The following is a 15,221-nucleotide window of genomic DNA, read 5'->3' on the forward strand; positions in this document are numbered from 1 at the left end:
ATGCAAAAGGTCCATTTGCATCGGCCCTTTATTTGGGGCCGATGCAAATGCCATGACATTTAATATTTGCATCGGCCCCTTAATAGGGACCGATGCAAATAACTGTATTATTTGCATCGGCCCTTTTAAATGGGCCGATGCAAATATCAATTTAATTATTTGCATCGGTCCTTTATAAGAGACCGATGCAAATACTCTTAGTATAAATTTACAAATTAATAAAATAGAAGGAGGGTAACGGTAATTAATTGGGGTCAATTTATAAATATAAAAAAGTTAAGTATAAATTTGGATTTTAGGGTTAAGGATTGTCATTTGTGCCGCCTCCCATCTTCTTTTTCTCCTTCTCACAAGAACGAAACCCTTCCATGGCTGCGTTTTCCACCTTTGATTACTTCGTTCTCTTATCGGTTCTCCTTCTCGGCTTCAATATATCATGTCACCGTGACCGGAATCTGACTCATAGCTCACCGAAGCGTTTCCTGGAGACGCGAGTTTCATCTGAGATCAGAATGAAAACAACTAGGATCAAACGCGAATTCTTAGAGAGTGTCGATCTAAGCCTCGAAAGCTCCGGAGTTGAAAATAGACGGTAATTTGCTGGAACACCTCTCTTTCTCTCTCTAACCAAGTATTTATCCCAATATAGGTTTACTATGCTTGCTACCACTCTCCATGCTATGCCTATTTTGTTGAAGACTTGCAATTGGGATTGGTTTATCAATCTTAGTGCCTCTGATAATCCGTTGCTCAGAAGATGGTATGGTGAGTGCCCTTTTTTGTACTAATTAAGCTTTAATTTCTAGTGTATGCAGCATCGAAGTGGATCCAATTTGCCAAAACATCAAAAACAAGAAGAACAGTAAGTAGCCCTGCAGAATGTAAGCACGAGACGAACTGATTCATATTGTTTTGTTCATATTCTTGCAACTCCATTATATATCTTTAGATTATGCAGCTTGCATCTTGTGTTGAGTAAACTAGTCTTCTTCATGCTAAATCTAAATTTATATACCAGAAACTATACTGATCTCCATTTATTTTGCTTTCAATTTTAGGCAGGAACTGATATTAGTCCATACAACAGAGGAAGGGAAAATACGGTCTGGGGTGTTAGCCTCATGCTTGGTTATCTTGGGTAATGATTTGATCCTGCTTGTGAATGATTTCCCCTCTTGCACTAAATGACATTTTTAGGTCTCTAGCATGTTAATGTCTGATGATTTGGGAATGAATAAAACCTGTATGCCAGATTGCAAAAAATTAATGGGAAATTGTTTACCATATCACATTATTACAAAAAAGATGATACAGTTTCTTTGAAATGTGTAATAGCTAGGCTTTCAGAGATCTAGAGAATTTACCTTTTTTTTATGTATGTTCTATTCAACTAACTTTTGTTTTGGACTGACCAGTCATAGTTTTCTTAGGTTAAACAAATAGAGTTCATGTATGTCTATACCATGTTCTGATAATCATGTTATGTCTATTTTCATGTTTCTAATCCTAAGAGAGTGATTCCACAACATTGTTTTGCACATAAACCTGTAGATTAGGAAACAAACCCCCAATATACAAAATTTTGAAGTAATAGAAGATCATCCAGCAGCCCAACAACATGCTCAACAATCTATTCAAACATATGACACTGTCACAAGCCAAACTAAGAATCTGCTTAAGGAGTTTAGAATCTACAGATGGAATCCTGAAAATCCTAAGAAACCCTTTCTCCAATCTTACTTTGTGAACCTCTCAAAATGTGGTCCAATGGTTTTGGATGCTTTACAGAAGATTAAGGCAGAGGATGATTCCAGCTTGAGCTATAGGAGGTCATGTATGGAAGGAATATGTGGATCATGTGCTATGAATATTGATGGGACTAATACAGTTGCTTGTCTTAAGCCTATTGATTGCGATGTTAGTAAAGCTACTATTATCACTCCTTTGCCTCACATGTATGTTGTCAAAGACCTTGTTGTTGATCTCACCAATTTCTACAACCAGTACAGGTTTTTCATTCTTTCTTTTTTCTTCTTTTCTTTTGTTGGATGAATTTGAAATTGGTCCCGTTTATGTACAGGTCAATAGAGCCATGGCTGAAAAGAAAAAAGAAAGCAGTGGATGGGAGAGAATATAGGCAAACAGTAGAAGATAGAAAGAAGTTGGATGGGTTGTATGAGTGTATTCTTTGTGCTTGTTGCAGTGGTGCATGCCCTGCCTACTGGTGGAACCCTTCGGAATTTCTCGGCCCTGCAGCTTTGATTCATGCTTATAGATGGATTTCTGATAGGTAAGATCCTTTTTTTTAATTGAAGTGGAACTGGAACTGATTTTGTCTGTTAATTATTAAACACAGCCGAGATGAGTTTACAAATGAAAGGTTGGAAGCATTGACAGAAGATAGAAAGAAACTCTACAAATGCATATGTTTGTATATGTTAGTAGAAATTTTAAGCTTTTCTGATATTGATTGCATATGTTTGAATATCAACTGCTACAGAATTTAAATATTGTAAAATTCGGGTTTTTTTAAGTCATGATCTTCACTGAATGTCGAAAGCTTGATGGTGTATTCGCTCTAAGTCTGATTAATTTTCTATGCATATCTGAATAATTCTCCATTTTCCTTTGTTTTAGTGTAGATTGGCAATAACAATCACATATTATGTTGGGCATGCCAGACGCATTTTTGTTACTTGTGCAGAAAGATTGTGAAACGTAGTTCTCATCATTTTGGACCCAAGGGTTGCAAGCAACACACAACTGGATAGGTTTGTGTTACAACTAGCCTGAGGATAATATAATAGTCATAAGGTTTTGCAATAGGCTTGTCAACATCGAGCGAATATTTTCTGCCTCCGAGGAGAGCAGCCATTTTAATAAAGTATCTCTCTATATGTATGAACTAGTAGATATCCTATTAGTTCATTCACATATTCAAATTAGAGGCTTCATTTAAATAACTATACAATTGCCACCTTGTCTTTTCTTACATTCCTGTTTTTTCGCATACTAGATGTGTTATTGCATTTGGAGTGGACTGAGAAGTTTAAAGAATTAGATTAAATGATCTATCGCCTTTACAATTTTGTTGGCTTATCAAAATCTTCCAAAAATGTTGTCTGAGGCTTGTGGCATTGCTTTGGTAATCATGTCCCATGACCAATTTTGATTTTTGAATCATTACTATCTTTAGGACCTTGATATTTATGTGGGCAATTTCATTGCACTAAGTCTCATAGCTTAGTCTTGTCATTTCATTCTTTGCACTAGTTTTCATTTCTCTTAATGATTACCTCTACTTTTCATTATCTATATCATAGAGCTCCATTCAATCCAAATTAAATTTTTTTAAAATGAAAAAGCATCATTTGCATCGGCCCCTTAAATGGACCGATGCAAATGAGACTGCATTTGCATCGGCCGTTTAAAAAGGCCGATGCAAATGAGACAACATTTGCATCGGCCCTTTAAAAGGACCGATGCAAATGCTGTCTCATTTGCATCGGCCTTTTTAAAGGGCCGATGCAAATGCTTCGGTCGTTTGCATCGGTCAACGGTCGATGCAAATTCATTTACGTCGAGACCTTTTGCATCGCCAAAAAACCGACGCAAATGGCCCTAAATGGCCGATGCAAATGCTATTTTTTCCACTAGTGAGCCATGGCGGAAGGTTATAAACAACCATTATCACTGGCCAACACGAGTATGTGCTGCTAAGATTGCCAAATGGGTTAAAACCATCTGAAGATAGTCCTATCCTAAGGTTTCTAGGTTCACTACCAAAATCTGGCCACTTAGTGTCAATCATTTGCCAAGTTGGGGAATCAGCTGGATGTCTCATCAATCCATCCTTTTTCCTACCAGTCGAGTGCCAAGTAAGTTCTTTAGTGGTAAATGTGGACTGAAACATTCTTCTAAACCTTGGGATTGGTGGAAAATACAATAAAGTCTTAGCTGCTACCCATACCTTCTCTGTATTATCCCTAGCTAGTTTCCACACAGAGACATTACATGATGGACATCGAGTAGCACCCTCATTAACATCTCTATACAAAATGTAGTCATTAGGACATGCATCAATCTTCTCATATTTCATCCCTAAAGCATGAAGAGTTTTTTTGGCCTCATTGGCAGACATTGGCATTTCATTCTCATCAGGAAGAAGGGTGTGAAACAACAGTAAAATGTTAGTATAACAAGACTCGATCAGACCATGTTTAGCTTTCAGATTAAAGGTTTGTATTAAACCATTCATCTTGGTGGATTTAGTACAACCAGGATACAAAGACTTGTTTCCATCATGAACGAAATGCATAAATTCATCTGACTCTACTGAGCACCCATCTTTTTCTAAGTCTCTCCCTAAGTCATGGTTCATTTCAACTGTTTCAGAACTCTCACCTATATGATTTGAGTTTGCAATAGAACACTCACTGTGCCATACCCAAGTTGTATATGTTTTCACAATTCCATTACAGATTAAATGATCCTTAATAAAGTCAATACTACCACCTCTGAGGTTACAACATTTGACACAAGGACAGAAAATATAGTTTGACTTTGTAGCATTATCAGTTGCAAACTTCAGAAACTCTTGTAAGCCTATTCTAAACTGTAGTGATCTCCTATCAGCCACCATCCATGATTTATCCATCTTGAACAAACATAATCTATAATCAGTTGTATTCTGACTAATAATTAACAATAAACACATACATTGACAAACAACAAACAACAGAGAAACCCAAAATGTATATGTAAATGTATCTGCAAGACTATAAACCCAACATCAAAAGTACAGTAAAGAATCATCTCCAAAGTAAACACAACATCAAAAGTACATGAAAGCATCATCCAAAGTAAACCAAGCATCAAAAGTACATGAAAGAATCATCCAAAGTAAACTCAGCATCAAAAGTACATGAAAGAATCATCCAAATAGAACAACATTGCCAAAAAACTAGATAAACATAAAAAATAAATAGATATACTAAAACCACATAAAACCCTTATTTCAGAATGTCAATACCTATTTTAAGCAAACAAACTTCGAATTATAGAAAGAATATGCAGTAGATTAAGTCAAAACTAACATGTAGATAGTATAATAATTTTAAGAACAATCGTCATGAACATAGCGTAATGTGTTAAATAAACCCAAAAACGAACCTTACCGAGATGAAGAATTAACGAGTTAGAAGATGATTCACCCGATTGAGAGAGATAAACCAAGCAGGAGAAGATGAATTGTGTTTAGGGCTTTGCAGAGGTGTAGATCGAAGGAGAAGAGGAGTTCGAAAGACTGGGTTTAGGATAAATTGGCCTTATATACCCCGTTCTTTTTTAAGTGCGCAAAATAAAAGTTAGAGTTTTTGCTCCCCCCCTTTTCTAAGTTTTGGTTGCCGCTTTTTTATTTTCGTACAACAATGACAGTCATTTATTCGAAGTGTCGTATGATGCTTAAGTGACTTTTCCATCAAAATCGTGTTCTTTTGGGATGACAGCATACTGTAACCGTAACGTCATCTGAGACGCGAGCACATTTTTTATTTCGCCTTCCGATGACATAGAATTAAAAAACTGTCACGAAACATATTCAGACGACACGAAAACAAATGTCTGTCATATATCTTGTGTCATGTGAAAGGAAATGGCATAGTGTTTGACTTAATGTTTGAATATGATGATAGTTTAGTTCGAATAATTTACCAAAGTTAGGACTTCTTACAATGCAAGTGAATTTGTGAATGGAGCACACAATGCTTATTCCCTATTTCAAGGACTTGTAGGTGTTGCATCCCTCTGGTTTGATCTTTTTGAACATAACTATTTCTACGAATAATTTTAAGCACTTAATTAGTGTCGGTATTGGATACAACAGAATTATTTTTTCTTATATCTAGAGGTGAAAATGATAAAGGTTTCTAGAAAAGGAAGAGTTGGCAGTCATTTATGCCTGGTTCTAATATTCTCCAAATATTGTCTCAGTCCTTTTTTCTTTCTTTTTGTCCAAATCCAGAGAAAAAAGAATACTTGACCAATTTGCAAGTACTGGTTGGTTGGGGCTTATAATTGTAGTTGGAAAGCTTTATGTGCTTCAAGATTTCATTTCAAATTCGTGCATGACAGAATTTTGAAAAAGGAGCTATCTGATTCTGAAGAGGGCTCAGAAGGTAGTTGCCGAAGCTTTTGCTAAGCTGAAATGAAGTTATGAAGAATCTTGCAGGAGTTGGGTTAGCACCATCAACAAATAAGCGAGGCAACAAGAGGCATGAAGCTAGAGTCAAAGGATTCACGACTTCAAACTGCTGCATTTTTAATTTAGATTATGTAAATCAATTGTTGATTTGTTGATGTTTTTTTTTTTGGAATAAGATTCATATGAAGCCCTGATGCTCTGCAAATTTGAACATGTTAATCATCAAAATTGGTCTATGGAAAAGAAATCAAATTTTCTTTTATAATTCAATTGTTGTTTGTTAAGAAAATGTTGAGCATATGGCCTGAGGTTTGAGGTTAGACGTTATATGATTCATCAAACACAAGTTCCTTTTACTTGACATTCTAACAATCAAGGGTTAAGAATGTCATGTACTTTTCAAAAGATTTTTTACCTCCGATTCTAGTCCTATTATCAAATACAAACAGCAGTTATGTTGATTTTTATAAATCAAATCTGATAAATGTTATAAGGATCATACGTTCTAGACACAAAAAATTTCATACATAATGATTCAATCATTAAAACGCATCCAAAAAGTCCATTAAACCAAGAACCATGAGTAATTGTATAACTAAGTCCATTAGATATATTTATCTTGCTAATTGTATTCCATAACAAGAACTTGAAATATTTTCAAGAACTCTAATTACCACATATAATATCACGACGGTTAGAAAAAAACTGTTTACAATAGAGTATAATGAACAAAATTGAAAATAAAAGAATTGCAAATCCTTCCGGACCATGATAGTTAGAACATTGACACAAATTTGTATTGCAATTCAATCTTTAAAACTAAAATTGGTTAGAATAAAGGAATGAACAAAATTGAAAATAAAAGAAGTGCAAATCATGTTAGGTCATGAAATTTAGATGAGAGACCGAAGTTTGTATTGCAATTGAATATTTAAAACAAAAATTGGTTTCAATCACTAGTTTGTTGTCTTACTATTTGAAGTTGAATTAGAGTCAGGGGAAAAGCATTCGTTAATTTGGCTTTTTTTCAAAATATAAACAACATATATTTCCACTGAAGTTGAATTGGAACAAAATCAAATGGGAAACAAACAGTAGCAGATTAAGGTCGAATTGGAAGAAAGTCTCAGTTTCCAATATTCCAACATCTAATATTACAATAGCAGATGTATTTACATCTGCCTCTGTTTAAAATACAACGATTTCTCCTTTCGAATAAGAATAATAATCCAACGGAGAGAGACGAACTGAGCGAGGAAGAGGAAGAGATACGTAGTGAGGCAATATCACAACAGAAATGAGCAATGTAACAAAAGAAAAAGAAGAAGGCGGAACCGATAGAGAGAAGTTGTGAATCTGCAGCAATCAACCTGTTAGAAGTTAATGTGAGAGAGAAGGGTTAACCATGATTACGAGCGTTAAATAGTGTTAATAATGACTAGGATCAATTTGACAGAGGTAATTAATTGGTTGGGAACAAGGAAGGAGACAGATTTGAAGGGACAGAAGTTTTTTTCCTGTTAACACCACTAGCTCTTATCAAAAGGGGCAATAGTATAATTCATGGTTGGGTGGACGCGAGAATTGAGTTGCCAAGTAAGCAAATCGAAGAGTCGAGGAGCAGCATAACGCCGTCGTTTACGGAAGAATTTGAATTATTGTTTATGACATACCGTATCATATCATTTGCACAGAAACATGCGGCTCACATCACATAAGCCACTGAAGTGAACCTCACTTGAGTTCTTCCCCTTCTCTCTCAAAATGCAACTTCTCTACGCTCCTTCTTCGCTCTATTTCTCATTGCGAACCCTAAATTTCCAATCAAAACCAGGTACTTTTTATTGTCTGCGATCCTTGCCTCATCCTTTTTCTTTTAAAAAGAAGAAAAAAATAAATAACCAGGAAAATCCATTTTCAGTCGTACGTTACTCGCTGCTGCCTCTCAAACTTAATTACGCATTTGGGCTATCAAATCAAAGGTCCAGTTTTAGCTGCATTAAGACCAAAACTGCTTCTCTTGAAGGTTTGTATTGTTGTACAATAGAATATAGCTTCCGCGCTCGAAAATTGGATAGTTCACTGAAATAAATGTTTTCTTTTATGGAAATAGGTGCTTCTACTGTATCAAGTAGGACAACTGAGAACGATGTATTGAAAGCCTTGTCTCAGATCATTGATCCAGATTTTGGAACGGACATTGTTTCATGTGGTTTTGTGAAAGATTTACTTATTGATGAAGCTCAGGGAGAGGTCCTTTGGAGCTAAATAGATGATTTTTTTTAATCATATATACGTTTGATATATGCCTTGAACATATTGAATTTTGTATTTCAGGTTTCGTTTCGGTTAGAACTCACTACCCCTGCATGTCCGATCAAGGACATGGTAAATAACACAGTTCATCATTGTTTCATCAAGAACTAACTTGTGTCTTTCATGGTAGAATTTTGTTTTATAAATTTTCTAAAAAATTACTGGATATTGAAAATGTGCGGATGGGTTGAATTAAAACATTCTCTCTCGTTTCAAATGCCGGAAATGTATTGGACCTTTTTACTTTTTGAATGGATATGAATACCTTTTCGACTTACATTATTTTCAAGTAATTTTGTTGCAACTTGCAACAGTTTGAGCAGAAGGCAAATGAAGTGGTGGCTGTGCTCCCTTGGGTTAAGAACGTGAAAGTAACAATGTCAGCACAACCAGCCAGGCCAATTTTTGCTGGGAAACTTCCTGCAGGGCTGCAGACAATTTCAAATATTGTGGCTGTTTCAAGTTGTAAGGTAGGCTTCTTTTGAACTTTGGTTCTGTCTCACTTGTGAATTGTAGAATTGTAATAAATTCATTATTAACTTTGTAGCAACCTAGGAAGCAACCTCACTTCTAGGAGGTTAACTTACGAGAGTGTCGGACATACACTCAGGCACTCCACTCTCCAAAATAAGTGTCCCCTCTTCTTTTTTTAATATGGTGGGGACACTTTGGGTACACGGACTTTTGAGTTAATTAAGTAGAATATAGGTTTTTTTTTTTAGTAATTTACGGAAGGAGGAGTTGATATAAAAAAGAATAAAATAAAACCCTAACAAGAAAAGAAATCAAAATCTAAAGAAACGAATATAGCAACCGACCCTTTTTTGGTAGTTTAAATAGTTTGAAGTATTAATTGTTTCTTTTTGATGAATTAATGACTTATTTATTATGGATGTTATTTATAGTTTATAATGACTTATGAATGTTATTTATAGTTTATAATATATATATATATATATTTGGGGTGTCCCTGCGGTACCCGTGTCTCAATTTTTCGAAAATGTCGTTTGCTGCATCCATACCCCTACGAGTACCCGTGTTGGTTCTTCCTAGGTAGCAACTCATTTCATCCAACATATTTTCATTCAAAATCAATCATGTGCCGCACATGCTTTACAGTAGCACACAGAATTAATTTTGTATTCACTTTTTAAGTTATTTTACCTTTTTGAATCACTTGACCTTTCATTGTAAAATGGGGCTATAATTACTAGGAACTTGCCATGAGAAATCATCAGTCTCCTTAGGCATTTGATGGGAAAAGAACACATTATACTTCATAAAGCACACTAATTACATGCTGTCTTGGTTGCTGAGACCATGAAAACATTGAAGCACTTATATTGCTTCTAACTTGTCTCAGTATTGTTATTTGTGAAAAGTTGTGCAGGGAGGCGTCGGGAAATCAACTGTAGCTGTAAATCTTGCATACACTTTGGCTGGTATGGGTGCTAGAGTAGGGATCTTTGACGCTGACATCTATGGTCCAAGTTTACCAACAATGGTTTCTCCTGAAAATCGTTTGCTAGAGATGGTAGGATTTAAGAGCTTCTGTCTTTTGCAAAAGCAATTTACGTCTGCAATTATCATTGTATTGCACTTCCTATAGAATCCAGAGAAGAGAACTATTATTCCAACCGCATACTTGGGAGTCAAGTTGGTATCTTTTGGATTTGCGGGGCAAGGTCGTGCCATTATGCGAGGTCCAATGGTTTCCGGTGTCATCGACCAACTTTTGACAACCACTGAGTGGTACGTAATGCTTTGAATTATCTGTTACAGCTTGTGTAGCTATAGGAAATAAGAAGGATTTTATATGTGCCAATTCCACTTCAGATTACCAATTACCTTCTAATGGTTTTCTGCATTACCTAGTACCTACTCATATGCTTCACGGTTCTAGTAAGTTTATATACACTTTTTGATAAGTAATATCATGGTTAAATGTTATTATAGGGGGGAACTTGATTACCTTGTCATTGACATGCCACCTGGAACTGGTGATATACAGCTTACTTTATGCCAGGTTAGCATCCTTGTCTTAATGACCTCATCTATTTTTACCCTTCAAACACGGTTTAATATTTCGCTAGTTGTCATTTTAGCTTGAGTCCTTATGAAGAATAATTATTAGAGCATCTCCAACGACCTCTTAGTTTGGCTCTTAAGAATAATTATTATTAGTGGCTCCTCAATCACTAAGAGCCTCTCCATCCTCTATTAATAGAGAGCCTCTTTCCACCTCTTAGTGCCTCCTTAATTCATTTTTTATTAATAATTTATTATTGAGGAGTCTCTCTTCTCTTACTATTGGTAAATATAATAGTTAATAATTTTAATGATAAAATAATAAATAAGGAGTGAATATGAGGAGTATTGTTGGAGATGATGATATGTCTTATTCACTCTTAAATCACTAAGAGTCAATTTTTTATATTCTTTTTAGAGAGTGCAATAAGAGTCTCTTGGAGATGCTCTTAGGAAACAAAGGACTTTTTTCAGTGTCTCTGCTGTTTTTTCTGATACGCTCACATTTTGAGTTGGGTACAATAAAATCTTCAGGTAGTTCCTCTAACTGCTGCTGTTATTGTCACCACCCCCCAAAAGCTAGCATTCATTGATGTTGCCAAAGGAGTCCGCATGTTTTCTAAGCTTAAGGTATGCATTTTTTCTTTACCATTACAACATAATGCCATCTCAAAATAGTTTTCTGATGTCACAGCCACAATATGATGTGTTGATTATGCAAACTATTTTTATTTAGAAGACTATTAATCTGTTAGAAATAGATTCTGAAATTAATATTAGAGGGAGGTTTAGAAGGTTGAGTCAGAGAGAAGAAGAAAGTGAGGAAAGAAATTCTTAATATTCTTAATGATAAATTTGCCTTTGCCTACATAGGCTTGCCATTAGATAGCAGCTGTTACAGTATTACAGCTGTGGTACTACATCTGACATACTATCTAAAAAGAAACTAACAGAATGAAATAACAATAGCGACAATTAATTAAACTTCCTAATTAAGCTTGATTAAACTTCTTCCTTCTGCGATACGTAACAATGCCCCCATGAGAATATTCTTGTCCCCAAGAATGATAAAAAGTAGGAAACTGGCGGCTAATAGTTGTCTCATCCTCCCAACTGGCGTCGACAGCATAAAACCCTTGCCATAAATGCTGAATGGGTTATTCTTCCTAAGGAAGTCCTTTCTAAAGCACAGAATATAAACTAACAGAATGAAATAACGACAATTAGTTAAGCTTCCTAATTAAGCTTGATTAAACTTCTTCCTTCTGCGATACCTAACAATACCCCCATGAGAATATTCTTGTCCCCAAGAATGATAAAAAGTAGGAAACTGGTGGCTAATAGTTGTCTCATCCTCCCAAGTGGCGTTGACAGCATAAAACCCCTGCCATAAGATGAGAAGTTGTTTTGTTGGAACACCATCAATGTAAGCTGTGCAAGTATTAAGGACTTTCTTAGGAAGAATAACCCATTCAGCATCACTAATAGGGGGTAAAGTAGTGTAGATGGGAGTAGAAGGCTGCAACTAAGTAAGGAATGTGAAACATAGGATGTAGTTTATAGTGAGTCATGAGGTAACTGTAGCTTGTAGGCAATCTTGCCAATCCTTTCGAAGATGAGAAATGGACCATAGTACCGCACAGAGAGTTTGAGAGAATGCCTAGTAGCTAAGGATAGTTGCCTGTAGGGCTATAGCTTGAGAAACTCCATATCACCCACTTTGTACTCTCTGTCATTTCTTTTCTTATCAGCTACTTGCTTCATCCTATTTTGGGAAGAGGGCAACTTTTCTTTGAGAAATGAACTTAACTGTTCCCTTTCCTTTAAAAACTCTTGCACTGATGCCACAAAAGTGGAAAGAGTAGGAACCACATGCAGTGAAGGAGTGCTACCATACAGAGCTCGGAAAGGGGTCATTTTAATTGAGCTACTCAACCAAGTTGAGCCAATCTGCCCACTTCTTAGGAGTCAAGAAGCACATCCTTTAGAGGTAATTCTAAAGGCATAGATTAAGCCTTTCAGTTTGTCCATCTGTCTCTGGATGGTAGTCGCTACTAAACTTCAACCGAGTCCCTAATAGCCTCATTAATTCCTTCTAGAAAGCGCACATGCTTTGGAGGTAATTCTCAAGGCATTGATTAAGCCTTATGGTCTGTCCATCTGTCTGTGGATGGTAGTCGCTGCTAAACTTCAACTGCATCCGTAATAGCTTCATTAATTCCTTCCACAACCAGGAAAGACCTTATTTCTGTCTGAGAAATAGAAAGAGGCTACGGAGCACCGATTCTTCCGGGGGTCGGAATGGCGGTGTCGGACTCACTGGGGACATGACCGGACTCGCACCCGACACAGCAAAAACGTGTCCTGCCGTGTCCAGTTTTTAGAAAAGAGAATAAAAACAAGAGGTTATCCCTCTTGAGCAAGGAACCAAGCAGAATTTACCCTTTATATGTTTAAAATGATACATTTACACTTATAAATATTCCTAAAGTTACTCTCCAAAATAGTCCTGCTTAAGCAATGTGATTATGTAGGAAAATAATTGGATTGAAAAATGACACATTTACCCTCTATATGCAGGGAAATAATTGGATGGTAATTTGTGTACTTTTATCACTTTTAAATCTTATTTATGTTTTTTTTTTCTACATATTTCTACATGTAATATATAAGTAATTATATAGAAATTTGTCATGTCCCGCCGCACCCGTGTCTTGTATTTTTTAAAAATGCTGTTTGCCGCATCGGCACCCGCACCCATGTCCGCACCCGAGTTGGTGCTTTATAGGAAAGAGGCATGCCATGCAGTTTAAACATAATATCCAAAAATGCCTTGGCCAATGAGTAGGCATGGAAAGGATGCGATAGAGGGATAAAATGGCCCATCTTAGTAAACCTATCCACCACTACAAGAATAGTATCAAAGACTTTACACTTAGGAAGTCTTTCAATGAAGTCCATTGCAATCTCCTGCCAGGCTCCTTGAGGGTAGGTAAGAGTTGCAAAAGTCCTTGATAGACAGAATTATCAGCCTTACATCTCAAACAAGTATCACAAGTGGAAACCCATTTAGTGACATCCTTAGGCATATTAGGCCAATAGAAATGCTGTCGGAGTCTAGTAAGAGTACTTTTAACTCTAGACTGGCCACTAATGGCAGAATTGTGACAAGTTGACAAGACTTTCTCTCTCAAGGTGGTAGTGGAGCCAATATACATTTTCTGCTTGAACCCGATGATACCATGCTGCTGGGAATACCTTCATCACTCATTGGTTGAATAGTCAATTGTTGTAACAGGGCGGCAACATTAGGATGTCAGAAGTTGGAATTTCTGACGTTAGTTCCAAATTATGGATGAGGAAAGAAGAATTAGAAAGAAGAGTAAGGAGGGGAGAATACAGAATTAAGAGATAAATTCAGAAGAAGAAACTGATAATATTCTCATTGATGCTGAAATAAAGGGAAGCATGACCTTTACTAGAAGGTGCGTACTCAGGAAATCTGTTACAAATGTAGCTGTATAAGGACAACTAGACCTGGCAATTGTCGTGTTCGAGTCGTGTTCGTGTCGTGTCATTTCGGGTTCGTGTCAAAAAGAGTAAACCCAAACCCAACCCAAAAACTTTCGTGTCAAAGTCGTGTTAACCTATTCGGGTTAGTGTCGATTTCGTGTCGTGTTTTCGGGTTACATGTAATTTTGTTATGCATATATATTAATAATAACTCTTAAAAATATAAGAAGATATGGTACTGTTTTTAAACATTTTATGTCATTTTTATATTAGTATGTTAACAATAATTATCGAAAAGTTCGATAATATCATGTTAGAGGATCATGTAATGTGTTTATAACCATTTAAGAAATTCAAATCAATATTTGCAATTAATAATTATAATTTTATTATCTTTATTAATAAAATAACATAAAAAACACGAGAGAATATAACAATAATTTTCAATATCCGTGTCATTTCGTGTCGTTTTCGAGTTCACATATCAACACTAACCCAACCCAAAAATTAGCGTGTCAATTTCGTGTCAACCCAAAAATGACCCATTACCTATTAAGCTCAACACTAACACTAAAAATCCGTGTCGTGTTCGTGTCGTGTAATCGGGTCGTGTGTCATTTTGCCACCTCTAAGGACAACTGTCCCAACAACTTACTATCAGTCAAAATAGGTGACACCTCACCAAATAACTCTAAAAGGGAAAACAACAATACCAGAAATACCCAGAGCTAAAGGAAAATAACAGAATTAACCGCTAACATAAATGGACTGTAAAAGAACAGATACAGTCCTTAAACTTCTGGACTGTAAAATAACAGATTCAGTCCTTAAACTTCTTCCTCCTAGCATACGTAACAATACCCTCCCTTTTGCACATTCTTGTCCCCAAGAATGGTAGAACTCAGGAAACTGATGATGAATAGTAAGTTCATCCTCCCATATGGCATCAATAGCTGACATTCATTTCCAAAGGATGAGAAACTGTTGAACTGGCATATCAGCAATCATAGCAGTTCTAGTTCTGAGCACTTTGTGAGGAAGAATGGTCCATTCATCATCTGAAATAGGAGGGAGAGTAGGAGAGATGTTGACTGAAGGGCTGATCTGCTTCCGTAAGAGGGAAACATGAAAACTGGATGGATTCTCCAATCTACAGGCAACT

General features: G+C 36.2%; 2 protein-coding genes across 11 annotated transcripts in view; both read left to right on the forward strand.

Annotated features, from left to right (window-relative positions):
• The first annotated feature begins 329 nt into the window (after positions 1-329).
• LOC136204199 (succinate dehydrogenase [ubiquinone] iron-sulfur subunit 3, mitochondrial-like) lies at positions 330-3,196 on the forward strand. Of its 8 annotated transcripts, XM_065995411.1 has the most exons (6): positions 330-592; positions 807-862; positions 1,059-1,138; positions 1,789-2,009; positions 2,081-2,290; positions 2,357-2,629. In XM_065995411.1, exons 4-6 carry the CDS (start codon positions 1,837-1,839, stop codon positions 2,505-2,507), a joined length of 534 nt encoding a protein of 177 aa, XP_065851483.1. In that variant the 5' UTR covers positions 330-592; positions 807-862; positions 1,059-1,138; positions 1,789-1,836; the 3' UTR covers positions 2,508-2,629. The 8 variants fall into 8 exon arrangements, 7 of the variants coding, with proteins under 7 accessions (XP_065851483.1, XP_065851479.1, XP_065851480.1 ...); XM_065995407.1 differs by having other exon boundaries at positions 807-881; positions 1,059-2,009; XM_065995408.1 differs by having other exon boundaries at positions 1,059-2,009.
• Positions 3,197-7,409: 4,213 nt separating this feature from the next.
• LOC136202841 (fe-S cluster assembly factor HCF101, chloroplastic) overlaps positions 7,410-15,221 on the forward strand; it is a 38,515-nt gene continuing 30,703 nt past the window's right edge. Inside the window, exons 1-9 of one of the 3 annotated variants that reach the window (XM_065993769.1) lie at positions 7,440-8,036; positions 8,124-8,228; positions 8,316-8,455; positions 8,540-8,590; positions 8,833-8,988; positions 9,909-10,052; positions 10,128-10,270; positions 10,475-10,544; positions 11,081-11,176. In XM_065993769.1, coding sequence (XP_065849841.1) covers positions 7,967-8,036; positions 8,124-8,228; positions 8,316-8,455; positions 8,540-8,590; positions 8,833-8,988; positions 9,909-10,052; positions 10,128-10,270; positions 10,475-10,544; positions 11,081-11,176 — 975 coding nt within the window. In that variant the 5' untranslated portion in view covers positions 7,440-7,966. Of the gene's footprint in view, positions 8,229-8,315; positions 8,456-8,539; positions 8,591-8,832; positions 8,989-9,908; positions 10,053-10,127; positions 10,271-10,474; positions 10,545-11,080; positions 11,177-15,221 lie in introns of all 3 variants that reach the window. The other 2 variants (XM_065993767.1, XM_065993766.1) reach the window with 2 other exon arrangements.

Source organism: Euphorbia lathyris, chromosome 8, assembly GCF_963576675.1.
Source record: "Euphorbia lathyris chromosome 8, ddEupLath1.1, whole genome shotgun sequence".
Lineage (NCBI taxonomy): Eukaryota > Viridiplantae > Streptophyta > Magnoliopsida > Malpighiales > Euphorbiaceae > Euphorbia > Euphorbia lathyris.

Excerpts from the sequence above, each read along its gene's own strand:
- LOC136204199 (XM_065995407.1), top strand. The coding sequence starts at position 1,768 with ATGGTTTTGGATGCTTTACAGAAGATTAAGGCAGAGGATGATTCCAGC. Across the intron at positions 2,010-2,080 it reads AATTTCTACAACCAGTACAG|GTCAATAGAGCCATGGCTGA; the intron begins GTTTTTCATTCT and ends GTTTATGTACAG. Across the intron at positions 2,291-2,356 it reads TATAGATGGATTTCTGATAG|CCGAGATGAGTTTACAAATG; the intron begins GTAAGATCCTTT and ends TATTAAACACAG.